Here is an 18,441-nt window from a genome sequence, read left to right as displayed (position 1 = left end):
CTTGGAATGCAAACCTCCCAGTCCTGTTGTTCTAATGCATTCCAGACCAGAAGGCTGATTAGAGCTTCGTTATGCCTAATAATGTCTAATAATGCAGACAGGTTGTTTGTGACTGTATAATGACCTGTTAACGATTGACGGGGATAATTCACCTAAGAGAACGGGGAGTGTCTTACTAGGGTGTAACAAATACCCTGTTTGGAATAACTACTGTATCATTTTCACATCAATCATGGGGTATAATTTCATTCTCTTCATGTCATAAATAATTACTGTAAAATAATAATCAATATATGTGTGAATTTACATTTACCTGCCTATACATGTTAACATTTCTGTGTGATCCCACCCCCATTCCCTTTGGGTAAATCTAGAAAGTGGTTATGAGGTATAGGGGAGGGGGAGGAGACACGTGAAAGAGAGTGATGAAAAGTTGTAGATAAATGTGTAGTAGTCTGGAAACCACTGAACTGAAACCCACAGGAAATTTCCTCCACATTCCGATGAACGGTGCTGGGCCCCACCCACCCACCCCAGCGCCCGTCCACGCCTCTCCACAACGGGACTGGTGTCTGCACTCACAGCAGCATGCTATGCCAAGAGAGGACAGTGCACTCCCTTAGCTGGGGCTACATAGTCGGGGGGGTGTTGTTGGTCTTCCACCAGAGGTCCTCGGGCACCCCGTACGGCCGCTACGTAGACGCTGGCGGCCGCTCGCTGATGGTCCCGGCCCGGCTGGCTTGGTTGGTCCAGGAGCTACCGTCCTTCCTTGTACCCGTCTTGCTGCTGCTGAGCACGGAGAGCTTGACAGATGTGGGCCGCAACATTCTGATCTGGACATTCTGCCTGCACTACTTCCAGAGGTAGGACCCGGTTTGCACTAATTACAACTTACATACTTGTACTCTGTAATGGGGGATAACAAGGAGGAGATACATATTCACTAGTGCTGCTGTGTAAGAGTTTGTGTGAGTTAGCTGACTTTCTAAGCAGCTGTTTGGAAAGAGATTAAATGGCAAGATTTAATCTTCAGCCAATAGAGAGAGCAGCACACAACCTAGTTAATGCAGGGTTGTAAAAGCTGGAATTTGGTTGTAAAATCACTGGAAACATTTGAGTGTATCAGAACTTTTCAAACATTCGACTGTAATGGACCTTTTCAAACGTTTAAGTGTATTGCAGTAAATACATCTGCCTCAACGGTAATGTCAGGTTGCACAAACCCAGGCAACCCTATGATGCAACTGACTATGTGACAGTGAGTCAGTACCAAACCAGAACCACTGATGGTTGTAGGACTGGGGTTTTGTGTTGTACCTCTGCAAACCTCTTATAAAACCTCTTATACAACAGTTCTCACTGATCTCTTGGGGAGCCCCACGTGGGTTAAACGTGACGTTCAGTTCTAATCGCAGCAAGCAGAATGGTGTTACATAAGTCGTGTTTCCACCACCTCATTTACATGCACACAAAAACGTTGGACGGGTGGAGGGGGGAATGGGCTGCCTGCCCATGCTGAATTCCTCATACGACTTTATGATCAGAAAACATCTTGGATGTTGACATTAAAAAGAACAATGCAAACAGAGCCAATCGAGACCTTTGTCTGTGCCTGTCCTGAAGAAACACGATTCTGTATTGCTCAACTATTTAAACACCCTGAGGCATTGGGCGTCAGACCCAGCCAACACTTATCTAACCACTCGCACCATCTACGTCTGCTTATCCACCCATCTTCATACAGGACCTTCATCTTCTCCCTACTGACCAAGGGAAGACCTTCTCCACTCTTCATCGTGGTGTCGGCCGTGGTGTTCTGCTCCATCAACGGCTTCCTGCAGGGTCACTACATGCTCCACTGTGGGCAGTACGAGGCGTCCTGGCTCACGGACCCACGTTATATCACAGGTGAGCTGGGCGCACAGGTGCAGGAGTGTGGGCGCTCACACGGGCGTACTGGTATTAAGCTACCCATAACAGAACCAATACGGCTCTGCGATGGGTTTTAGACTCAATACCTCAAAACCCAAATTAGACCCATTTTAAAAACACAGTTGTGCTACGCATGATTATAAATAATGGGGAACAAGATGGACCCAGTGAACTATAAAACAGCCTGCCAGGTCTCTGCCTGCCAGAGCACTCCAGAGCACTCCAGAGCACTCCCTCATGGTCACGCTGCATTTCAGGCACTAGGTAAACTCACTCACTGCTGGGGTGTGATGAAATCAGATGTCACCATCATAGACACATGGAGGAGGGTTGCAGAACTACACAACTTCTCCTCCAACTGACAAAATACCGTCACACAACAGTTGATACACAACAGTCTCCTGAAGTTGACTGTTTGCACTTTTTTTTTAAGTTTGAGGTGTTTGTACTAATTAAGCATTTGTACTAACTATGGTGTTTATCCCAATGATGAGGTGTCTGTAATAATGAGGAAGTGTTTGCACTAATGAGGTACTTGTACCAATGAGGAGGTATTGGCACTAATGAGGTGTTTGTACTAATGATGAGGTATCTGCACTAATGAGGTGTTTGTACTAATGGTGAGGTATCTGCACTAATGAGGTGTTTGTACTAATGGTGATGTATTGGCACTAATGAGGTGTTTGTACTAATGGTGATGTATTGGCACTAATTAGGTGTTTGTACTAATGGTGGTGAGGTATTGGCACTAATGATGTGTTTGTACTAATGGTGATGTATTGGCACTAATGAGGTGTTTGTACTAATGGTGATGTATTGGCACTAATGAGGTGTTTGTACTAATGGTGAGGTATCTGCACTAATGAGGTGTTTGTACCAATGGTGATGTACTGGCACTAATTAGGTGTTTGTACTAATGGTGAGGTATCTGCACTAATGAGGTGTTTATACTAATGGTGAGGTATCTGCACTAATGAGGTGTTTGTACTAATGGTGAGGTACTGGCACCAATTAGGTGTTTATACTAATGGTGAGGTATCTGCACTAATGAGGTGTTTGTACTAATGGTGAGGTATCTGCACTAATGAGGTGTTTATACTAATGGTGAGGTATGCACTAATGAGGTGTTTATACTAATGGTGAGGTATCTGCACTAATGAGGTGTTTGTACTAATGGTGAGGTATCTGCACTAATGAGGTGTTTATACTAATGGAGAGGTATCTGCACTAATGAGGTGTTTGTACTAATGGTGAGGTATCTGCACTAATGAGGTGTTTGTACTAATGGTGAGGTATCTGCACTAATGAGGTGTTTGTACTAATGGTGAGATATCTGCACTAATGAGGTGTTTGTACTAATGGTGAGGTGTTTGCTTGTAGGTCTGGTGCTCTTCTGCTTGGGCATGGCCATCAACATTCACAGTGATCACATTCTGCGCAACCTGAGAAAACCAGGCGAGATCTCCTACAAAATCCCCAGAGGTGAGAACACTGCACACCCTCATACATCCTGTCCTTTACAAAACCAGAGCAGCATCATGAAGACTGATGTGTCCAGATGCAAATTTAACACACATGTATAAAAACATAAAACCAGGCATGAGTGCAAGCTGCAGTGTAAACAAAACTGTCCAGATGGTGGACAGTCTAGCCAGTCAGACACAAGTTTATGTAGGACTAAATTGGGTTTTATGAATGACATCTAAATTAATAACTTTCAGAGTTGTTATATTCTAAATGAAACAACAAGATTCCCCAAAAAACAATTAGCTCATTATACAATAAACATCAGTATAACTTCACAAGTCTGGTCGGCTACACTACCTGTCTGAGGCCAAACGGTTTTTCTATTTATCAATTACCTGAGAGTGATCCTGGATTCATTGTCATTATTGTTGATTTAGGAATAATCTTTAAGTAATCGCCGAGTACCATTAAGTACCTGCAAACACCAAAGTTCCTTAACAAAGTCAGATCATTAGGAAACAAACCCACAATGTATTTGTCTCTTTTAACAGTCAAGATAGAAATTATAAGCATAAGAGAAAGATATGATCAATTCATTCAGTGCCATAGATAATCGATTAAGGCTTAATTACATTAATTAATTAGTTAAATGTAACTATAATCAGCTTTGAATTATTGGTGGTCAGGGAGTCGGCTGGTCATCTGTTGTTTTATGCTGCGTTTTCTTAATGGACTCATCTTCACAACCATTAGTGTGATTAAGGAGGTAATTGCATGTCACACTTGTTTTAAGAGATCTTAATATTGTCAAAATGTTTGAGAGAATTGTGTTTTGAAAGGTAAAATTGTACTTTGAGAAGACAACGGTGTGGAAGTGAGCACAAACAGAATTTTTTTGAGTAAATTTTCAAGTCTGTTTTTGAGCAGGCTTTCAGGTTTTGAATGAAATGAGTTGTTGCAAAGATTTTCAAGTTTTGAATGAAAGCAGACTTTACTTTTTGTGCTATTCAGGTTTATTAGCTATATGCCCAGAGTGCCATTGTCCACTGAAAGTGTAAAAACATTATTCTCTTATCTCAAATATTTTGGCACAAAATTATCATCTTATGTACTTGCCCACTGAACGCTTCACATCACCAAAGCCTCCCCAAGTAACCAAGTGCACTTGACCAATGTAGACAAATGGGACTGGGCCTTATGCAGCATCGTTATGGACTGCAATGTAATGTAGCCAGGACTAGTGATTACCAATTAGCGTGATGTCATTTGCATATCACTTGTCACTTATAATTGTTTTGTACATTAAATTCAACAACGGTAGCGTCATCAAACTAATTGTGTATTTTCTTTATAAACACCACTAGGATCTGTATATGTTGTGTGTTGTTAGGGGGAATGTTTGAGTTGGTGTCCGGTGCCAACTTCTTCGGGGAGATTGTGGAGTGGTTCGGTTATGCCGTAGCCACTTGGTCTCTGCCCACGTTCTCCTTCGCATTCTTCACGTTGTGCTCCATAGGACCGCGAGCCTACCACCACCACAGGTACCACCCCACCACGGCCCGGTCTGCCCTCCATGATCTGAAGGGTTTCATAGCCAATTAATCAAATCAGTACTGACATAGACCAGTGTTTGTTTCGGTCTCTGCCAACATCCCTTTAAAACTGCCAAGAATCAACACTTATGCAGCCAAATAAAAGGGCCGTGTTGTACGGTGTTTTTTGTTTTGTTTCGTTGTCGTGTTTATGTTCACATTAGTTCCAATTGGACAAGATGGAGTATGAAGTGGGTGGGACTGTAATGCTGCTATGAGCTGAAGCTTCCACTGCAACTGACAAACCCGATGTGTTTACTGATTTGCAGGTTCTACGTTGAGAAATTCGATGATTACCCCAAAACAAGGAAGGCGGTGATTCCGTTCATCCTCTAGCGTCCCAATGGCTTTAACAAAATGGCACATTAAGGCACAAATCGGGTTTGTGTCACTTCTACCGTGTAATGTGAATGTAGACAAACCATATGCAAAAAAGACACACACATGTACGCAAGCACACAAGGTCAACGGTCAATTACAAGAAGCGACTCATTTATTTTGCTATTTAGGAGATTTACCACTGGGGGGCGCTGCTCCACCTGTACATTTCTTGTTGCTGAGTGGGCTTCAGTTTTTGCTATATTTGTAACAAAACAACTTCAAACACACCGAATAAATTTTACATTTGTAAAACTGAAATGTTCTTAAAGTTTTAACAATTCTAAAACAGAAACCTTACTTTCACCTGAATTAATTTAAACAGTCACTGACTGACAAAACTAAAACCCCCTCTGGGACGCTGAAGGCGTCAATCCCAAGTCAGTCCTCAGTCTCTCGTCTTTGTTTGAGTTCCAGTTCTGTGCGCACCGTCCTCTTCATCGTCTTCTGCATGATCCACGTTACAAAGTGAAGACCAACAAAAGCGCCGCCGGCGACCCAAAGCCATTTCTTCCTCAGCCAGGTCTGGCTCCTCATCCTCGCAGTGCTCACTGTAAAACAACGCACTCGCCACACCAGAAGGTTTGAGCGCAGCTGGAAAGAATGCAACAGAAGACACGCGTTCAGATGATGACTGTGTTCCACCCTTCACTGCTTCACAGATCACTGGATTAAAGGGGAGGTTCACCAACACAGCTAGTGAAGCTGTAGACTTGATCACTGGGTTAAAGGGGAGGTTCGCTAACACAGCTAGTGAAGCTGTAGACTTGATCACTGGATTAAAGGGGAGGTTCACCAACACAGCTAGTGAAGCTGTAGACTTGATCACTGGATTAAAGGGGAGGTTCGCTAACACAGCTAGTGAAGCTGTAGACTTGATCACTGGATTAAAGGGGAGGTTCGCTAACACAGCTAGTGAAGCTGTAGACTTGATCACTGGATTAAAGGGGAGGTTCGCTAACACAGCTAGTGAAGCTGTAGACTTGATCACTGGATTAAAGGGGAGGTTCGCTAACACAGCTAGTGAAGCTGTAGACTTGATCACTGGATTAAAGGGGAGGTTCACCAACACAGCTAGTGAAGCTGTAGACTTGATCACTGGGTTAAAGGGGAGGTTCGCTAACACAGCTAGTGAAGCTGTAGACTTGATCACTGGATTAAAGGGGAGGTTCGCTAACACAGCTAGTGAAGCTGTAGACTTGATCACTGGATTAAAGGGGAGGTTCGCTAACACAGCTAGTGAAGCTGTAGACTTGATCACTGGATTAAAGGGGAGGTTCGCTAACACAGCTAGTGAAGCTGTAGACTTGATCACTGGATTAAAGGGGAGGTTCGCTAACACAGCTAGTGAAGCTGTAGACTTGATCACTGGGTTAAAGGGGAGGTTCGCTAACACAGCTAGTGAAGCTGTAGACTTGATCACTGGGTTAAAGGGGAGGTTCGCTAACACAGCTAGTGAAGCTGTAGACTTGATAATCCCAGTGTAAAGACATGCTCAATATCATTATCAGCTTTGCTGAGGGTGACAATTCCTTTAATAATGCACAAAGGGCAATTGTTATACAAGAAAGAAAAGGCTCTTGAGTGCTGATACTGGTAGCGTCATTGATCATAATTCCACCCGTCCCGTCCTTGACCACTTGGAGGAGGTCAGAGTAACACCGATCATCTCACCTGGAGTCACACGTTTACTGCGAGCCCCTTTTCTTCTTCAGCACGTCGGGGAGCGGGGGCAGCGGTGGCGACGAGGCTGGAGACACGTGAGACACGATACCAGGTTCAGGACTATAGTCTTCCGTCTTCTTGTGCAGCAGCGGACTTGATTTCATTGTATACCAACCCCAATGAATCAACCCAAGGCCTGAGCCCATGACAATCAGGACTTTATAATTCTCCCAGAATGACCGCAGTCTCGCCATGGCTGCAGGTGCTAGTGGACACGAAACACAGCGGGTTTAACTGACGGGGACTACCGGCTAACGTCAGGTGTACTATCACCATGTGACCTCCATGTAGCTTGCTAGTTAGGTGGCGGTCTTACTGGCAAAGAAGGCAAAAGAGACGATATACATCCTTCTACGTTACAGTTTGATCTCTAAACTACACGATGCTCAGTAGTAGTTTATGTGATGCAACACTCACCTTCAAGTCTCAGCTGTGTATCTCGTAGCCCCCATGTTTGGGTCCTGGCAATCGGTGGTCAACGTAATGAAAACTGAGATATCGGACATGTCCCCACAAAAAAAAATGTAAACACTTAACTCGAGACTTTGATTTTCAATTTGCTTTCATCCGTGATATGTACCGTTCTAAAATACCACGGTTTTCCGAATTTTTTTTTATCTGACTCGACTTTTTCCTGACAGGCACTCGTTTGGGCCTCTCTTCAGAGACCCTAACGTAGGCCGCTTCTATTGGTCCAATTGTTTACTCGCTCTGGTTGGTTTATTAGGTAAAGGGGCGTGGCTTGCTCCGAATACGAGAATGCGCAGTGCCTATTATGAGCAGCAGGGGGCACTATACCCTCACCACCCACTAATAGTCTCTGAATGGGGCTCAGAAACATGACTGATTTGTGATGGAGAGCGCGTTAAAGAGTCATTTATAAGATTCACGCCAGTAAAACCATTATAAAGAGAGTACACTACCTATCACATGACTGTGCGAACACGGCTGCGCACCTGCTCTTGACAAGTGGTTCCCACAGATGTAATTCGATGAGGAGAGAGGTAAATTCCAAGCTTGACCCTCTGGATCGGTCCCAAGTCTCGGCGATTCTTGCCTGGCATCTCGCGCTTCTGCACCCATCCAAACCCAAGAGGAAACAGTTCAGGCCTATCGCGTGTCCTCCCCGCGCGTGCACGCGCATCGCACAGCGTCGCGATAACGCTTTTGTATGAAAAGTCTCCGCATCGAGTGAGAGTATATATTTTTTTACTTGTGAAAACCTGTAAAAATGTATGTAAGTTAAAGGTATAAAAGTTCTTTTTGCACAAATTACAAGTGAGCAGTTCTCCACTTCTGCTAGTTGCGGCCCAGAAGTGCTGTGGTTGTGCTGTGGTTGTGCTGTGGTTGTGCTGTGGTTGTGCTGTGGTTGTGCTGTGGTTAGGCGCTTGAACTGCTGCTAAAGCAACTGGGGGCTTAATGGAGCTGGAATGACAGGTAGGACAAGTAAAGACATCTAAGCCATGTAAATGCCATCCCTCAAAGACACTGTCCAGCGGAAGTGTGTGAATGCACACACACACACACACACACACACACACACACACACACACACACACACACACACACACACACACACACACACACACACACACGTCCATTTATTTTGCTTCTAAACCTCTAATTACAACATGGGGCTATAAACAGGTATGAGTGTGCTTGTTCAAAGAGACCACTGCTTCTCTTGTTCCCACTACACACACACACACTTACACACACACACACTTACACACACACACACTTACACACACACACACTTACACACACACACACATGCTCAGACACACACACACACTTACACACACACACACATGCTCAGACACACACACACACTTACACACACACACATGCTCAGACACACACACACTTACACACACACACACATGCTCAGACACACACACACACTTACACACACACACATGCTCAGACACACACACACACTTACACACACACACATGCTCAGACACACACACACACTTACACACACACACACACATGCTCAGACACACACACACACTTACACACACACACACACACACACTTACACACACACACACATGCTCAGACACACACACACACTTACACACACACACATGCTCAGACACACACACACACTTACACACACACACACATGCTCAGACACACACACACACTTACACACACACACATGCTCAGACACACACACACACTTTCACACACACACACATGCTCAGAGACACACACACACACACACACACACTTACACACACACACACATGCTCAGAGACACACACACACACACACACTTACACACACACACACATGCTCAGACACACACACACACTTACACACACACACATGCTCAGACACACACACACACTTACACACACACACACATGCTCAGACACACACACACACACACACACTTACACACACACACACATGCTCAGAGACACACACACATGCTCAAAGACACACACACACACACACACACATGCTCAGACACACACACACACTTACACACACACACATGCTCAGACACACACACACACTTTCACACACACACACATGCTCAGAGACACACACACACACACACACACACTTACACACACACACACATGCTCAGAGACACACACACATGCTCAAAGACACACACACACACACACACACACACACCTTCTGCTCTGTGATGGGGATTTCAGACATGAGTTCAGCTCCCAATTAATAGTTTAACAAAGCTCTTCCATTATAAGTGACTAAATCCCACAAGGAGACACAGGCCTAATCTGGGTGTGGTATCAAAGCTGTGTGTGTCTGTGCATGTGTGCGTATGTGCAGATGTGGGTGCATGTGTATGGTATTATGTGCGCATGTGTGAGTCTGTGTGTGTGCGCACATGCGTGTGACTGGACGGTGCAAACTGGTGAAATGCAAAGAGGAGACGTGATGGGTGGTGTGGTGATCTGCCATCAGCCACGTAGGGGCGGAGGACTAGTGCACCTTTACACCTTTACATCTTTACACCTTTACACTTTTACACCTTTACACTTTTACACCTTTACATCTTTACACCTTTACACTTTTACACCTTTACACCTTTACATCTTTACACCTTTACACTTTTACACTTTTACATCTTTACACCTTTACACCTTTTGTTTTTTCTGCTGATGTGCAGACTCCTTGTCACGGGACAGAGAGAAAGAGATGGGAAGAACAAAGACAACAAGAGGGAAAAGGAGAGGCATCGGTGTGAAACAGATCGAGTAAATGGGTGAGAGAGGGACAGGGAGTGACAGAGAGAGGAATGAGAGGGAGGGGTGAGAGAGGGAGGGAGATTACAGTTGCAGTTAGATCATTGGATGATGCTTGAGGGTAAATAGCTGTAAACATTCAGTGTGGGAAATGGCCGGTTCCCAGGTGTTTCTACCAGTAGTAACCCAGGGCAACCCATTAACCTGTACAAACAGGAGGAGAGAGCAGTGACCACGTACAGTACACCACCACTCCTTCCTGTCCCACACACACACACACACACACAGTCTTTGGTTTGTAGAGAGTATAAACAATGCCATTTCCAAACACAAGCCTGACCTTCAGCTATATAACCAAATCTATTTATTCACAAATTCTCTCTCTCTCTCTCTTTCTCTCTCCCACAGGTGTTTCCATGTCTAAACTCTGCTCCAGTGAGGACAGTCAGCCTGCGGCACCCTATGCCTGCTGGGTAACTGGGTAACACGTCGGCACTGGAGCGTGGAGGTGCTTGGGCCCGCTGATTGCCAGACATTCCGTATCTGCCCACATTTCCTGTCTCCTTATTTGGGCTGTGGAGTGGCTGTTGTCATATCAACTGTAATGGGCACCATGGTTACTCAGGTGTTTTTAAGCGGGGGTGTCTGGGTTGGCTCACTGGTTCCTGGCAGAGCTCATCCATTACACCTGGTCAGAACACCTGGACACAGTAGTCAGCTCCACCAGCAAAAACACTGGTATGATTTGGTCTGAGTCATTGTCGTGGTCACCACCGTCAGCATGGTCACAACCACAAGTGTTTGTAGTTCTTCACAACAGGGAGAGGAGGGAGAAACAGGCATGTTACGACAGTAAAGAGACTTTGGTAGGACACATGGGGATGTGCAATTGGTGATCACGTCAGCTCTGTGCAGAGGAGATGTATCTCACGTCAGCTCTGTGCAGAGGAGATGTATCTCACGTCAGCTCTGTGCAGAGGAGATGTATCTCACTTCAGCTGTGTGCAGAGGAGATGTATCTCACGTCAGCTCTGTGCAGAGGAGATGTATCTCACGTCAGCTCTGTGCAGAGGAGATGTATCTCACATCAGCTCTGTGCAGAGGAGATGTATCTCACTTCAGCTCTGTGCAGAGGAGATGTATCTCACTTCAGCTCTGTGCAGAGGAGATGTATCTCACTTCAGCTCTGTGCAGAGGAGATGTATCTCACGTCAGCTCTGTGCAGAGGAGATGTATCTCACTTTCAGCTCTGTGCAGAGGAGATGTATCTCACTTTCAGCTCTGTGCAGAGGAGATGTATCTCACTTTCAGCTCTGTGCAGAGGAGATGTATCTCACTTCAGCTCTGTGCAGAGGAGATGTATCTCACTTCAGCTCTGTGCAGAGGAGATGCATCTCACTTCAGCTCTGTGCAGAGGAGATGTATCTCACGTCAGCTCTGTGCAGAGGAGATGTATCTCACGTCAGCTCTGTGTAGAGGAGATGTATCTCACGTCAGCTCTGTGCAGAGGAGATGTATCTCACGTCAGCTCTGTGCAGAGGAGATGTATCTCACTTCAGCTCTGTGCAGAGGAGATGTACCTCACGTCAGCTCTGTGCAGAGGAGATGTACCTCACGTCAGCTCTGTGCAGAGGAGATGTATCTCACGTCAGCTCTGTGCAGAGATGTACCTCACGTCAGCTCTGTGCAGAGGAGATGTACCTCACATCAGCTCTGTGCAGAGTAAGTATACCTTTATGTTTATACTAGAGGTGACCTGCTGTGATGTGTGAGCATTAACAATAGGCATCGTCCTTACTACATATTAACAAATCACACCCTGCAGTTACACAATCCAAATGAGCGGAGCTGAACACGCTACAGGATAGAAAGCATCTGTCGAGATTATAATGGCTACTAAAAAAACTCTTCAAAAGTGTGGGAGTATTTTGAAAAAGATAAAGATGAATCAAACAAAGTAAAGTGCAAGTTATGTCATCAACGTCTTACATTTCACACGACAACAACCAACATGACATACCATTTAAAACGCATAAGGCGAAAATAACAGTTCAGCCGTTTGTCGTTTCGGTCGTGTCGTGTCGTGTCGTGTCGTCTCGTCGTGGTGCGTCTCGGCAAGTAGGCCTATAAACATTTTTTGTTGTTGTTTGCTTTTTAAACCCTGTTACTTGAACCTTTCCTTATAATTTTTTTGCTGTTGTGTTACAATATTTTTTATTTTCAGGCAGGCATATTTTATTTAAAATATTTTTGACATTTTGCACAGTGCCTGTCTGATAGTTCGATATGCGCACTGAAAGAGACTTTTTTGTGTTAATGTTCTCTAACGTTTCATTAAAAAATAAATATGTAAATATAATAATATTTAAAAGCTGAATAAAGCCAACCTACCATGTTTATTCATTTATCTGAGTGTTTTAGGTTTTTACATTGAAGTGGAAAAAAGTCCTGAATGAGAACGGGATCCTGTTTAAGGTGCTCTAGATAAAAAAAAAAAACCGATTCGACTATTAGTCGACTAAAGGGAAAATCTGACGAATCAGATTCGACTATGAAAATCCTTAGTTGAAGATGCCTCTAGTTTGTATATTACATAATCCTTCTAATAACTATGTTTTGTTTGTTTGCTACAAATAGAATTTGTAATAAAATCAAAATCATAAAATCGATAGACAGAGTTCTACACATTTCTAAACATCTAATCATATGGTGCTGTATGTGAATGCTTTGAGTTTTGACTCCAGTGAAACATTTCACAAGATGTTTGAGATGCTCTGCCAGTGGTGTGGATGTGACTCTGTCTCAGGCAGTGTCTCTGAACCTTTCCGTATTGTGAGAAGCTGAATAAAACTTGAAGTCGTTGAAGCATGATCCACCAATGATCAGAAACCGTTCCAGTAGCACAAGTGGAAAGAATGTCCAAGTGGATTACGATGAGGAACGGAATGAAAGTGCAGGCGCTTTTGTGCTTGTAGACTGAGCGTTGTGAGAAGTTTCTAAGCAGCTAGTGATGGAATCACGTTCAGAGTGTTTGAAGTTTTGAGTCAGCAACAGACGTCTGAGCTTCAGTTCCTAAGAGTTACAATACGAGCATGAGAGTTATTACAGATTCAGTTTGTACCATTACAATCATAATACTGTATTCACCCCTCATTATACACCATGTGTTTATTTTTAACTATATGTACGAATGTCATTTTTACAATGTTTGTGTGTGTGCATTTGTCAGATTGGTGTGTTTGTGTGTACACGTGTGTGTGTGTGTGTGTGCACGTGTGTTTGTCTGTGTGTAACTGTGTATGTGCTTGAGTGTGTGTGTGTGTGTGTGTGTGTGTGTGTGTGTGGCTAGTCTGTGGCACCAAGGTGATTTCCCAGACTACAGTGGTTACTAATACCAGTAATGCCGGTGAGACCTCTCTCTCTTCCTTTCTCTCTCTCTGTCTCTCTCTCTTCCTTTCTCTCTCTCTCTCCCTCTTTCCTTCCCTCTGTCTGTCTCTCTCTCTCACTCTCTCTCTGTCCCTCTCTCCCTCTCTCTCCCTCTTTCCTTCTCTCTGTCTGTCTGTCTGTCTCTCTCTCTCACTCTCTCTCTGTCTCTCTCTCCCTCTCCTCTCTCTCTCTCTCTCTCTCTCTGTCTGTCTGTCTCCAGGTGACCCACTTGTCATAAAGTGAAGCCTGAGACTGTTTCCGCTACTTCACAGCTCTGACGTTCCCAGCAGCGTGTGATCATGCTGAACCATCGTTTTGTTTTCCACAGTGCGTTGGAAAGAGTGACAAAGCCACTTCACATGACCCACCCAACTGCCCAACCTGCAACAACAGGTCCAGGGCTGAAGCAGGGCTCTGTCTGTGCGTGTGTATGCCGCTGGCACGCCTCATTCCACCGGCTACCGTGCGTGTGATATCGAGCCAAGAAAACCCAGAACACTGTCAGTGGGGGGCAGGTGATGTCATCGAAGGCTGAGCCTCCAGTTGGCTGGAGGGAAAGTGCTCGAGTCTGGTTAATACCTGTCACTCATGCACGACTGCCGCATATTTTGGTTGACTCATTACGGTTGACCACAACGTGATGAGTGTAATTAGCATGTGTCTAGTGTCTTTGTGTGTGCACGTGTGTGCAGAGGAATTCTTGTGAGGTTAGCCAAGTTGCTGCATCACTTAAATCACTTGTTACTGCAGGGGAGAGCGAGCGAGTGTGTTTGTGTGTGTGTGTGTGTGTGTGTGTATGAGTCTCTATATATGAACCTATTGTACATCCATCTCTGTTCCTGCTGGCATTGATCCAGGTTTTTTTAATCACTTTCAAAATGAGAGAAGTAAATTCCCCTCCACCAAAGTTCTTTAGGGCTCACGTTAGGGCTCACGTTAGGGCTCACTTTAGGGCTCACGTTAGGGCTCATGTTAGGGCTCACTTTAGGGCTCACGTTAGGGCTTACGTTAGGGCTCACGTTAGGGCTCACTTTAGGGCTCACGTTAGGGCTCACGTTAGGGCTCACTTTAGGGCTCACGTTAGGGCTCACTTTAGTGCTCACGTTAGGGCTCACTTTAGGGCTCACTTTAGAGCTCACTTTAGGGCTCACGTTAGGGCTCACGTTAGGGCTCACATTAGGGCTCACGTTAGGGCTCACTTTAGGGCTCACGTTAGGGCTCACGTTAAGGCTCACCTTAGGGCTCACGTTAGGGCTCACTTTAGGGCTCACGTTAGGGCTCACTTTAGGGCTCACTTTAGGGCTCACGTTAGGGCCCTCCAACTCTCTCCTCCCCTCCCCTCTCCTGAAACCAGAAGGAAGGAGGAACTAGTGAAAACACCAGCAACTAAAGTGCCCCGGATGCATCAGCCAGAGTCACTGTCTGGTCCAGTGTGTTTTTGCACAAGCAGCCTGGGGGCCGGCTAGCCTCTCCGAATGGCTGTGGCACTCAGCCAATCACAACAGACAGACCACGGAACTCTCAGAAGGACACAACGCATCTTACAGAGCGGCTGGCCATTCCTCCACACGCGCTCGCCCCGCCTGATTGGTTAATGAGGTTGTGTAGTTAGGAGAGTGACCGAGGGCTTATTTATGATGTTTGGTTTAGGGTTGTAAGGTGCAGGGGTAACAACAGAAAGGGTGCTCACATGAGCAGCTGTGGTGCACAGATGAGTAGAAATGTGTGTGTGTGTGTGTGTGTGTGTGTGTGTGTGCGTGCGCACGGGTGGTCTGAAGTGATGTAGTTCTGTTATGTTGCTCCTGAAAACAGCCCTCCAAACACAGCACCCCCTGCTCCATTGCAGAGGTTGTTTCATAGCTGGATTTATGATGATTTATAAAACACAGCCAGGCCGACCCACCAAGGCACTGCAGCCCTGGTGACACACTGCAGCTCAGGAGTCAGAACAAATAAACACCAGGACCCTCCTACATGGTCTACTCCACTTTTGCACTAGTGGCTGTGTGTGTGTATGTGTGTGTGTGTGTGTGTGTGTCTGTGTCTGTGTAAATGTTCAATTGAGGTGAGAAATCTCACTGTATATATGACTGAACAACCACTCAGTGACTAGTGATTAGTACAACAGAGTGATTGTACTGACTCCTGAGTGATTTATACCAACCCAGAGTGATTGTACTGACACCTGAGTGATTTATACCAACCCAGAGTGATTGTACTGACTCCTGAGTGATTTATACCAATCCAGAGTGATTGTACTGACTCCTGAGTGATTTATACCAACCCAGAGTGATTGTACTGACACCTGAGTGATTTATACCAACCCAGAGTGATTGTACTGACACCTGAGTGATTTATAACAACCCAGAGTGATTGTACTGACTCCTGAGTGATTTATACCAACCCAGAGTGATTGTACTGACTCCTGAGTGATTTATACCAACCCAGAGTGATTGTACTGACTCCTGAGTGATTTATACCAACCCAGAGTGATTGTGCTGACTCCTGAGTGATTTATACCAACCCAGAGTGATTGTGCTGACTCCTGAGTGATTTATACCAACCCAGAGTGATTGTACTGACACCTGAGTGATTTATACCAACCCAGAGTGATTGTACTGACTCCTGAGTGATTTATACCAACCCAGAGTGATTGTACTGACTCCTGAGTGATTTATACCAACCCAGAGTGATTGTACTGACTCCTGAGTGATTTATACCAACCCAGAGTGATTGTGCTGACTCCTGAGTGATTTATACCAACCCAGAGTGATTGTACTGACACCTGAGTGATTTATACCAACCCAGAGTGATTGTACTGACTCCTGAGTGATTTATACCAACCCAGAGTGATTGTACTGACTCCTGAGTGATTTATACCAACCCAGAGTGATTGTACTGACTCCTGAGTGATTTATACTATCCCTGCTGAAGCTCAGTTCTGCATCTTTGTAGACTGTAGAACTGCTAGCGTTCTCCTATAGAGTTTGGCAGAGTTCAGCTATAGAATTCTGTAGAGTTCAGATACTGAGTTGTGTAGATTTCTGTAGAGATGTATGTTGTAGCTGTAACTGAGCCTAACACTCCCAAATCAGTGACCCTAAGGCAGGGCCGGGGCCAGAACATATACAGTGGGGTTGTCAAAAAATTTTGGGGTTGCGAACGTAAGTTGTTGAGCGGGCGAGGAGGCGTCATGTAGCGATTGTTGTCGAATAAATGGGTCTTATTTATTATTTAAACCTAGCAGGCTGGTAGACATCCAGAAATGGTTTCTCCAGTATGATATTTAGGAGCAAGCTTGGAGCTACACTCTGCAGTGAGGTGCACCTCCACCAGCAGGCCTGGGGCAGTGTTCTGCAGACTGGGAGATCTTCAAGAGCAAGGCTGCACCCCATACTTACACCTAGACAATGAACCAGCAGCAGTCAGATAGAGAAGGAGCAAAGGCAGTGAACGTAGTATACAGCCGAGAGCTGCCTGTAGAGTTGCCTGTAGAGTTGACTGTAGAGTTGCCTGTAGAGCTGCCTGTAGAGTTGACTGTAGAGTTGACTGTAGAGTTGACTGTAGAGCTGACTGTAAAGTTGACTGTAGAGCTGACTGTAAAGTTGACTGTAGATCTGCTTGTAGAGTTGCCTGTAGAGTTGACTGTAGAGCTGCATGTAGAGCTGCCTGTAGAGTTGACTGTAGAGCTGCCTGTAGAGTTGACTGTAAAGTTGACTGTAGAGCTAACTGTAAAGTTGACTGTAAATCTGCTTGTAGAGTTGCATGTAGAGTTGCATGTAGAGTTGCATGTAGAGTTGACTGTAGAGCTGACTGTAGAGCTGACTGTAGAGTTGACTGTAGAGCTGACTGTAGAGTTGACTGTAGAGCTGACTGTAAAGTTGACTGTAGATCTGCTTGTAGAATTGCCTGTAGAGTTGCATGTAGAGTTGCCTGTAAAGTTAACTGTAGAGCTGACTGTGGAGCTGACTGTAACTGGCTCTGGCGTCTAGCCGCTGGCCCCGTCTCCCAGTTCACTTTACATCTGGGCTAGAGCCTCACGATGGAGGCGGCTACTTGACTCTGGCTCTGGACGGAAGGAGCCTTATGAGCCATGACAGACCCCGATTAGGTTTGGCCCTCCTCTCTCCTGCTCTCTCCTTCTCTTTTCCTTTATTATTTCTCCTTTTCTCCCTCTCTCTCTGTCTCTCCCTCCCTCTCTCTTTCTCTCCCTCCCTCTCTCTCTCTCTTTCACTCCCTCCCTCTCTCTCTCTCTCTCTCTCTCTGTCTCCCTCTCCCTGTTTTTAATGGCTGTGCTTGAAGGGTCTCAGCTTTCAGAGTGATTGGAGCTGGCGCAGGGTGTTTGGTGTTTTCCTCTCTGCTCTCGTTGTGTTCGGGTGGGGGTGTTGGGAGAAGGCACTGTTGTGGTTAAGAGTTGACGTGGTTGATGTGGGTGTGGGTGTGTGTGTGTGTGTGTGTGCTTGTTCGTTTGTGCAGTCATCTTGCCTGTCTTGGCTTACAATGCTGTTTACTTCAAAGTCTCAATGCACGCACGTGTGTGTGTGTGTGTGTGTGTGTGTGTGTGTGTGTGTGTGAGAGAGAGAGAGAGAGAGAGAGAGAGAGAGAGAGAGAGAGAGTAACTGGATTGCAAGCTATAAGATCCTAGTTGTAGGAAAAGGGACGTCATTGCAAATATAGAGTGTAAAGCC

At 45.3% G+C, this 18,441-nt stretch overlaps 2 protein-coding genes across 2 annotated transcripts; one reads left to right on the top strand and one right to left on the bottom strand.

Annotated features, from left to right (window-relative positions):
- Positions 1–524: 524 nt before the first annotated feature.
- srd5a2a (steroid-5-alpha-reductase, alpha polypeptide 2a) lies at positions 525–5,630 on the top strand. Its single transcript, XM_076995185.1, has 5 exons — positions 525–863; positions 1,745–1,908; positions 3,313–3,414; positions 4,790–4,940; positions 5,261–5,630. The coding sequence occupies exons 1-5, from the start codon at positions 589–591 to the stop codon at positions 5,325–5,327; spliced, it is 759 nt and encodes a 252-aa protein (XP_076851300.1). The 5' UTR covers positions 525–588; the 3' UTR covers positions 5,328–5,630.
- LOC143502004 (uncharacterized) lies at positions 5,463–7,648 on the bottom strand. The gene is made up of 3 exons (XM_076995188.1): positions 7,512–7,648; positions 7,044–7,119; positions 5,463–5,963 (listed from the first exon to the last, which is right to left on the bottom strand). Exon 3 carries the CDS (start codon positions 5,904–5,906, stop codon positions 5,751–5,753), a length of 156 nt encoding a protein of 51 aa, XP_076851303.1. The 5' UTR covers positions 5,907–5,963; positions 7,044–7,119; positions 7,512–7,648; the 3' UTR covers positions 5,463–5,750.
- Positions 7,649–18,441: the final 10,793 nt, after the last annotated feature.

Source organism: Brachyhypopomus gauderio, unplaced genomic scaffold (assembly GCF_052324685.1).
Source record: "Brachyhypopomus gauderio isolate BG-103 unplaced genomic scaffold, BGAUD_0.2 sc185, whole genome shotgun sequence".
Taxonomy (NCBI): domain Eukaryota; kingdom Metazoa; phylum Chordata; class Actinopteri; order Gymnotiformes; family Hypopomidae; genus Brachyhypopomus; species Brachyhypopomus gauderio.
The sequence above is the reverse complement of the archived record's forward strand: the minus strand, read 5'-3'. Positions and strand labels throughout refer to the sequence as shown.

Coding starts and splice junctions, on each gene's coding strand:
- srd5a2a (XM_076995185.1), top strand. CDS start 589: ATGCTATGCCAAGAGAGGACAGTGCACTCCCTTAGCTGGGGCTACATA. Junction 864..1,744: donor TGCCTGCACTACTTCCAGAG/GTAGGACCCGGT, acceptor ATCTTCATACAG/GACCTTCATCTTCTCCCTAC. Junction 3,415..4,789: donor CTCCTACAAAATCCCCAGAG/GTGAGAACACTG, acceptor GTGTGTTGTTAG/GGGGAATGTTTGAGTTGGTG.
- LOC143502004 (XM_076995188.1), bottom strand. CDS start 5,906: ATGAGGAGCCAGACCTGGCTGAGGAAGAAATGGCTTTGGGTCGCCGGC.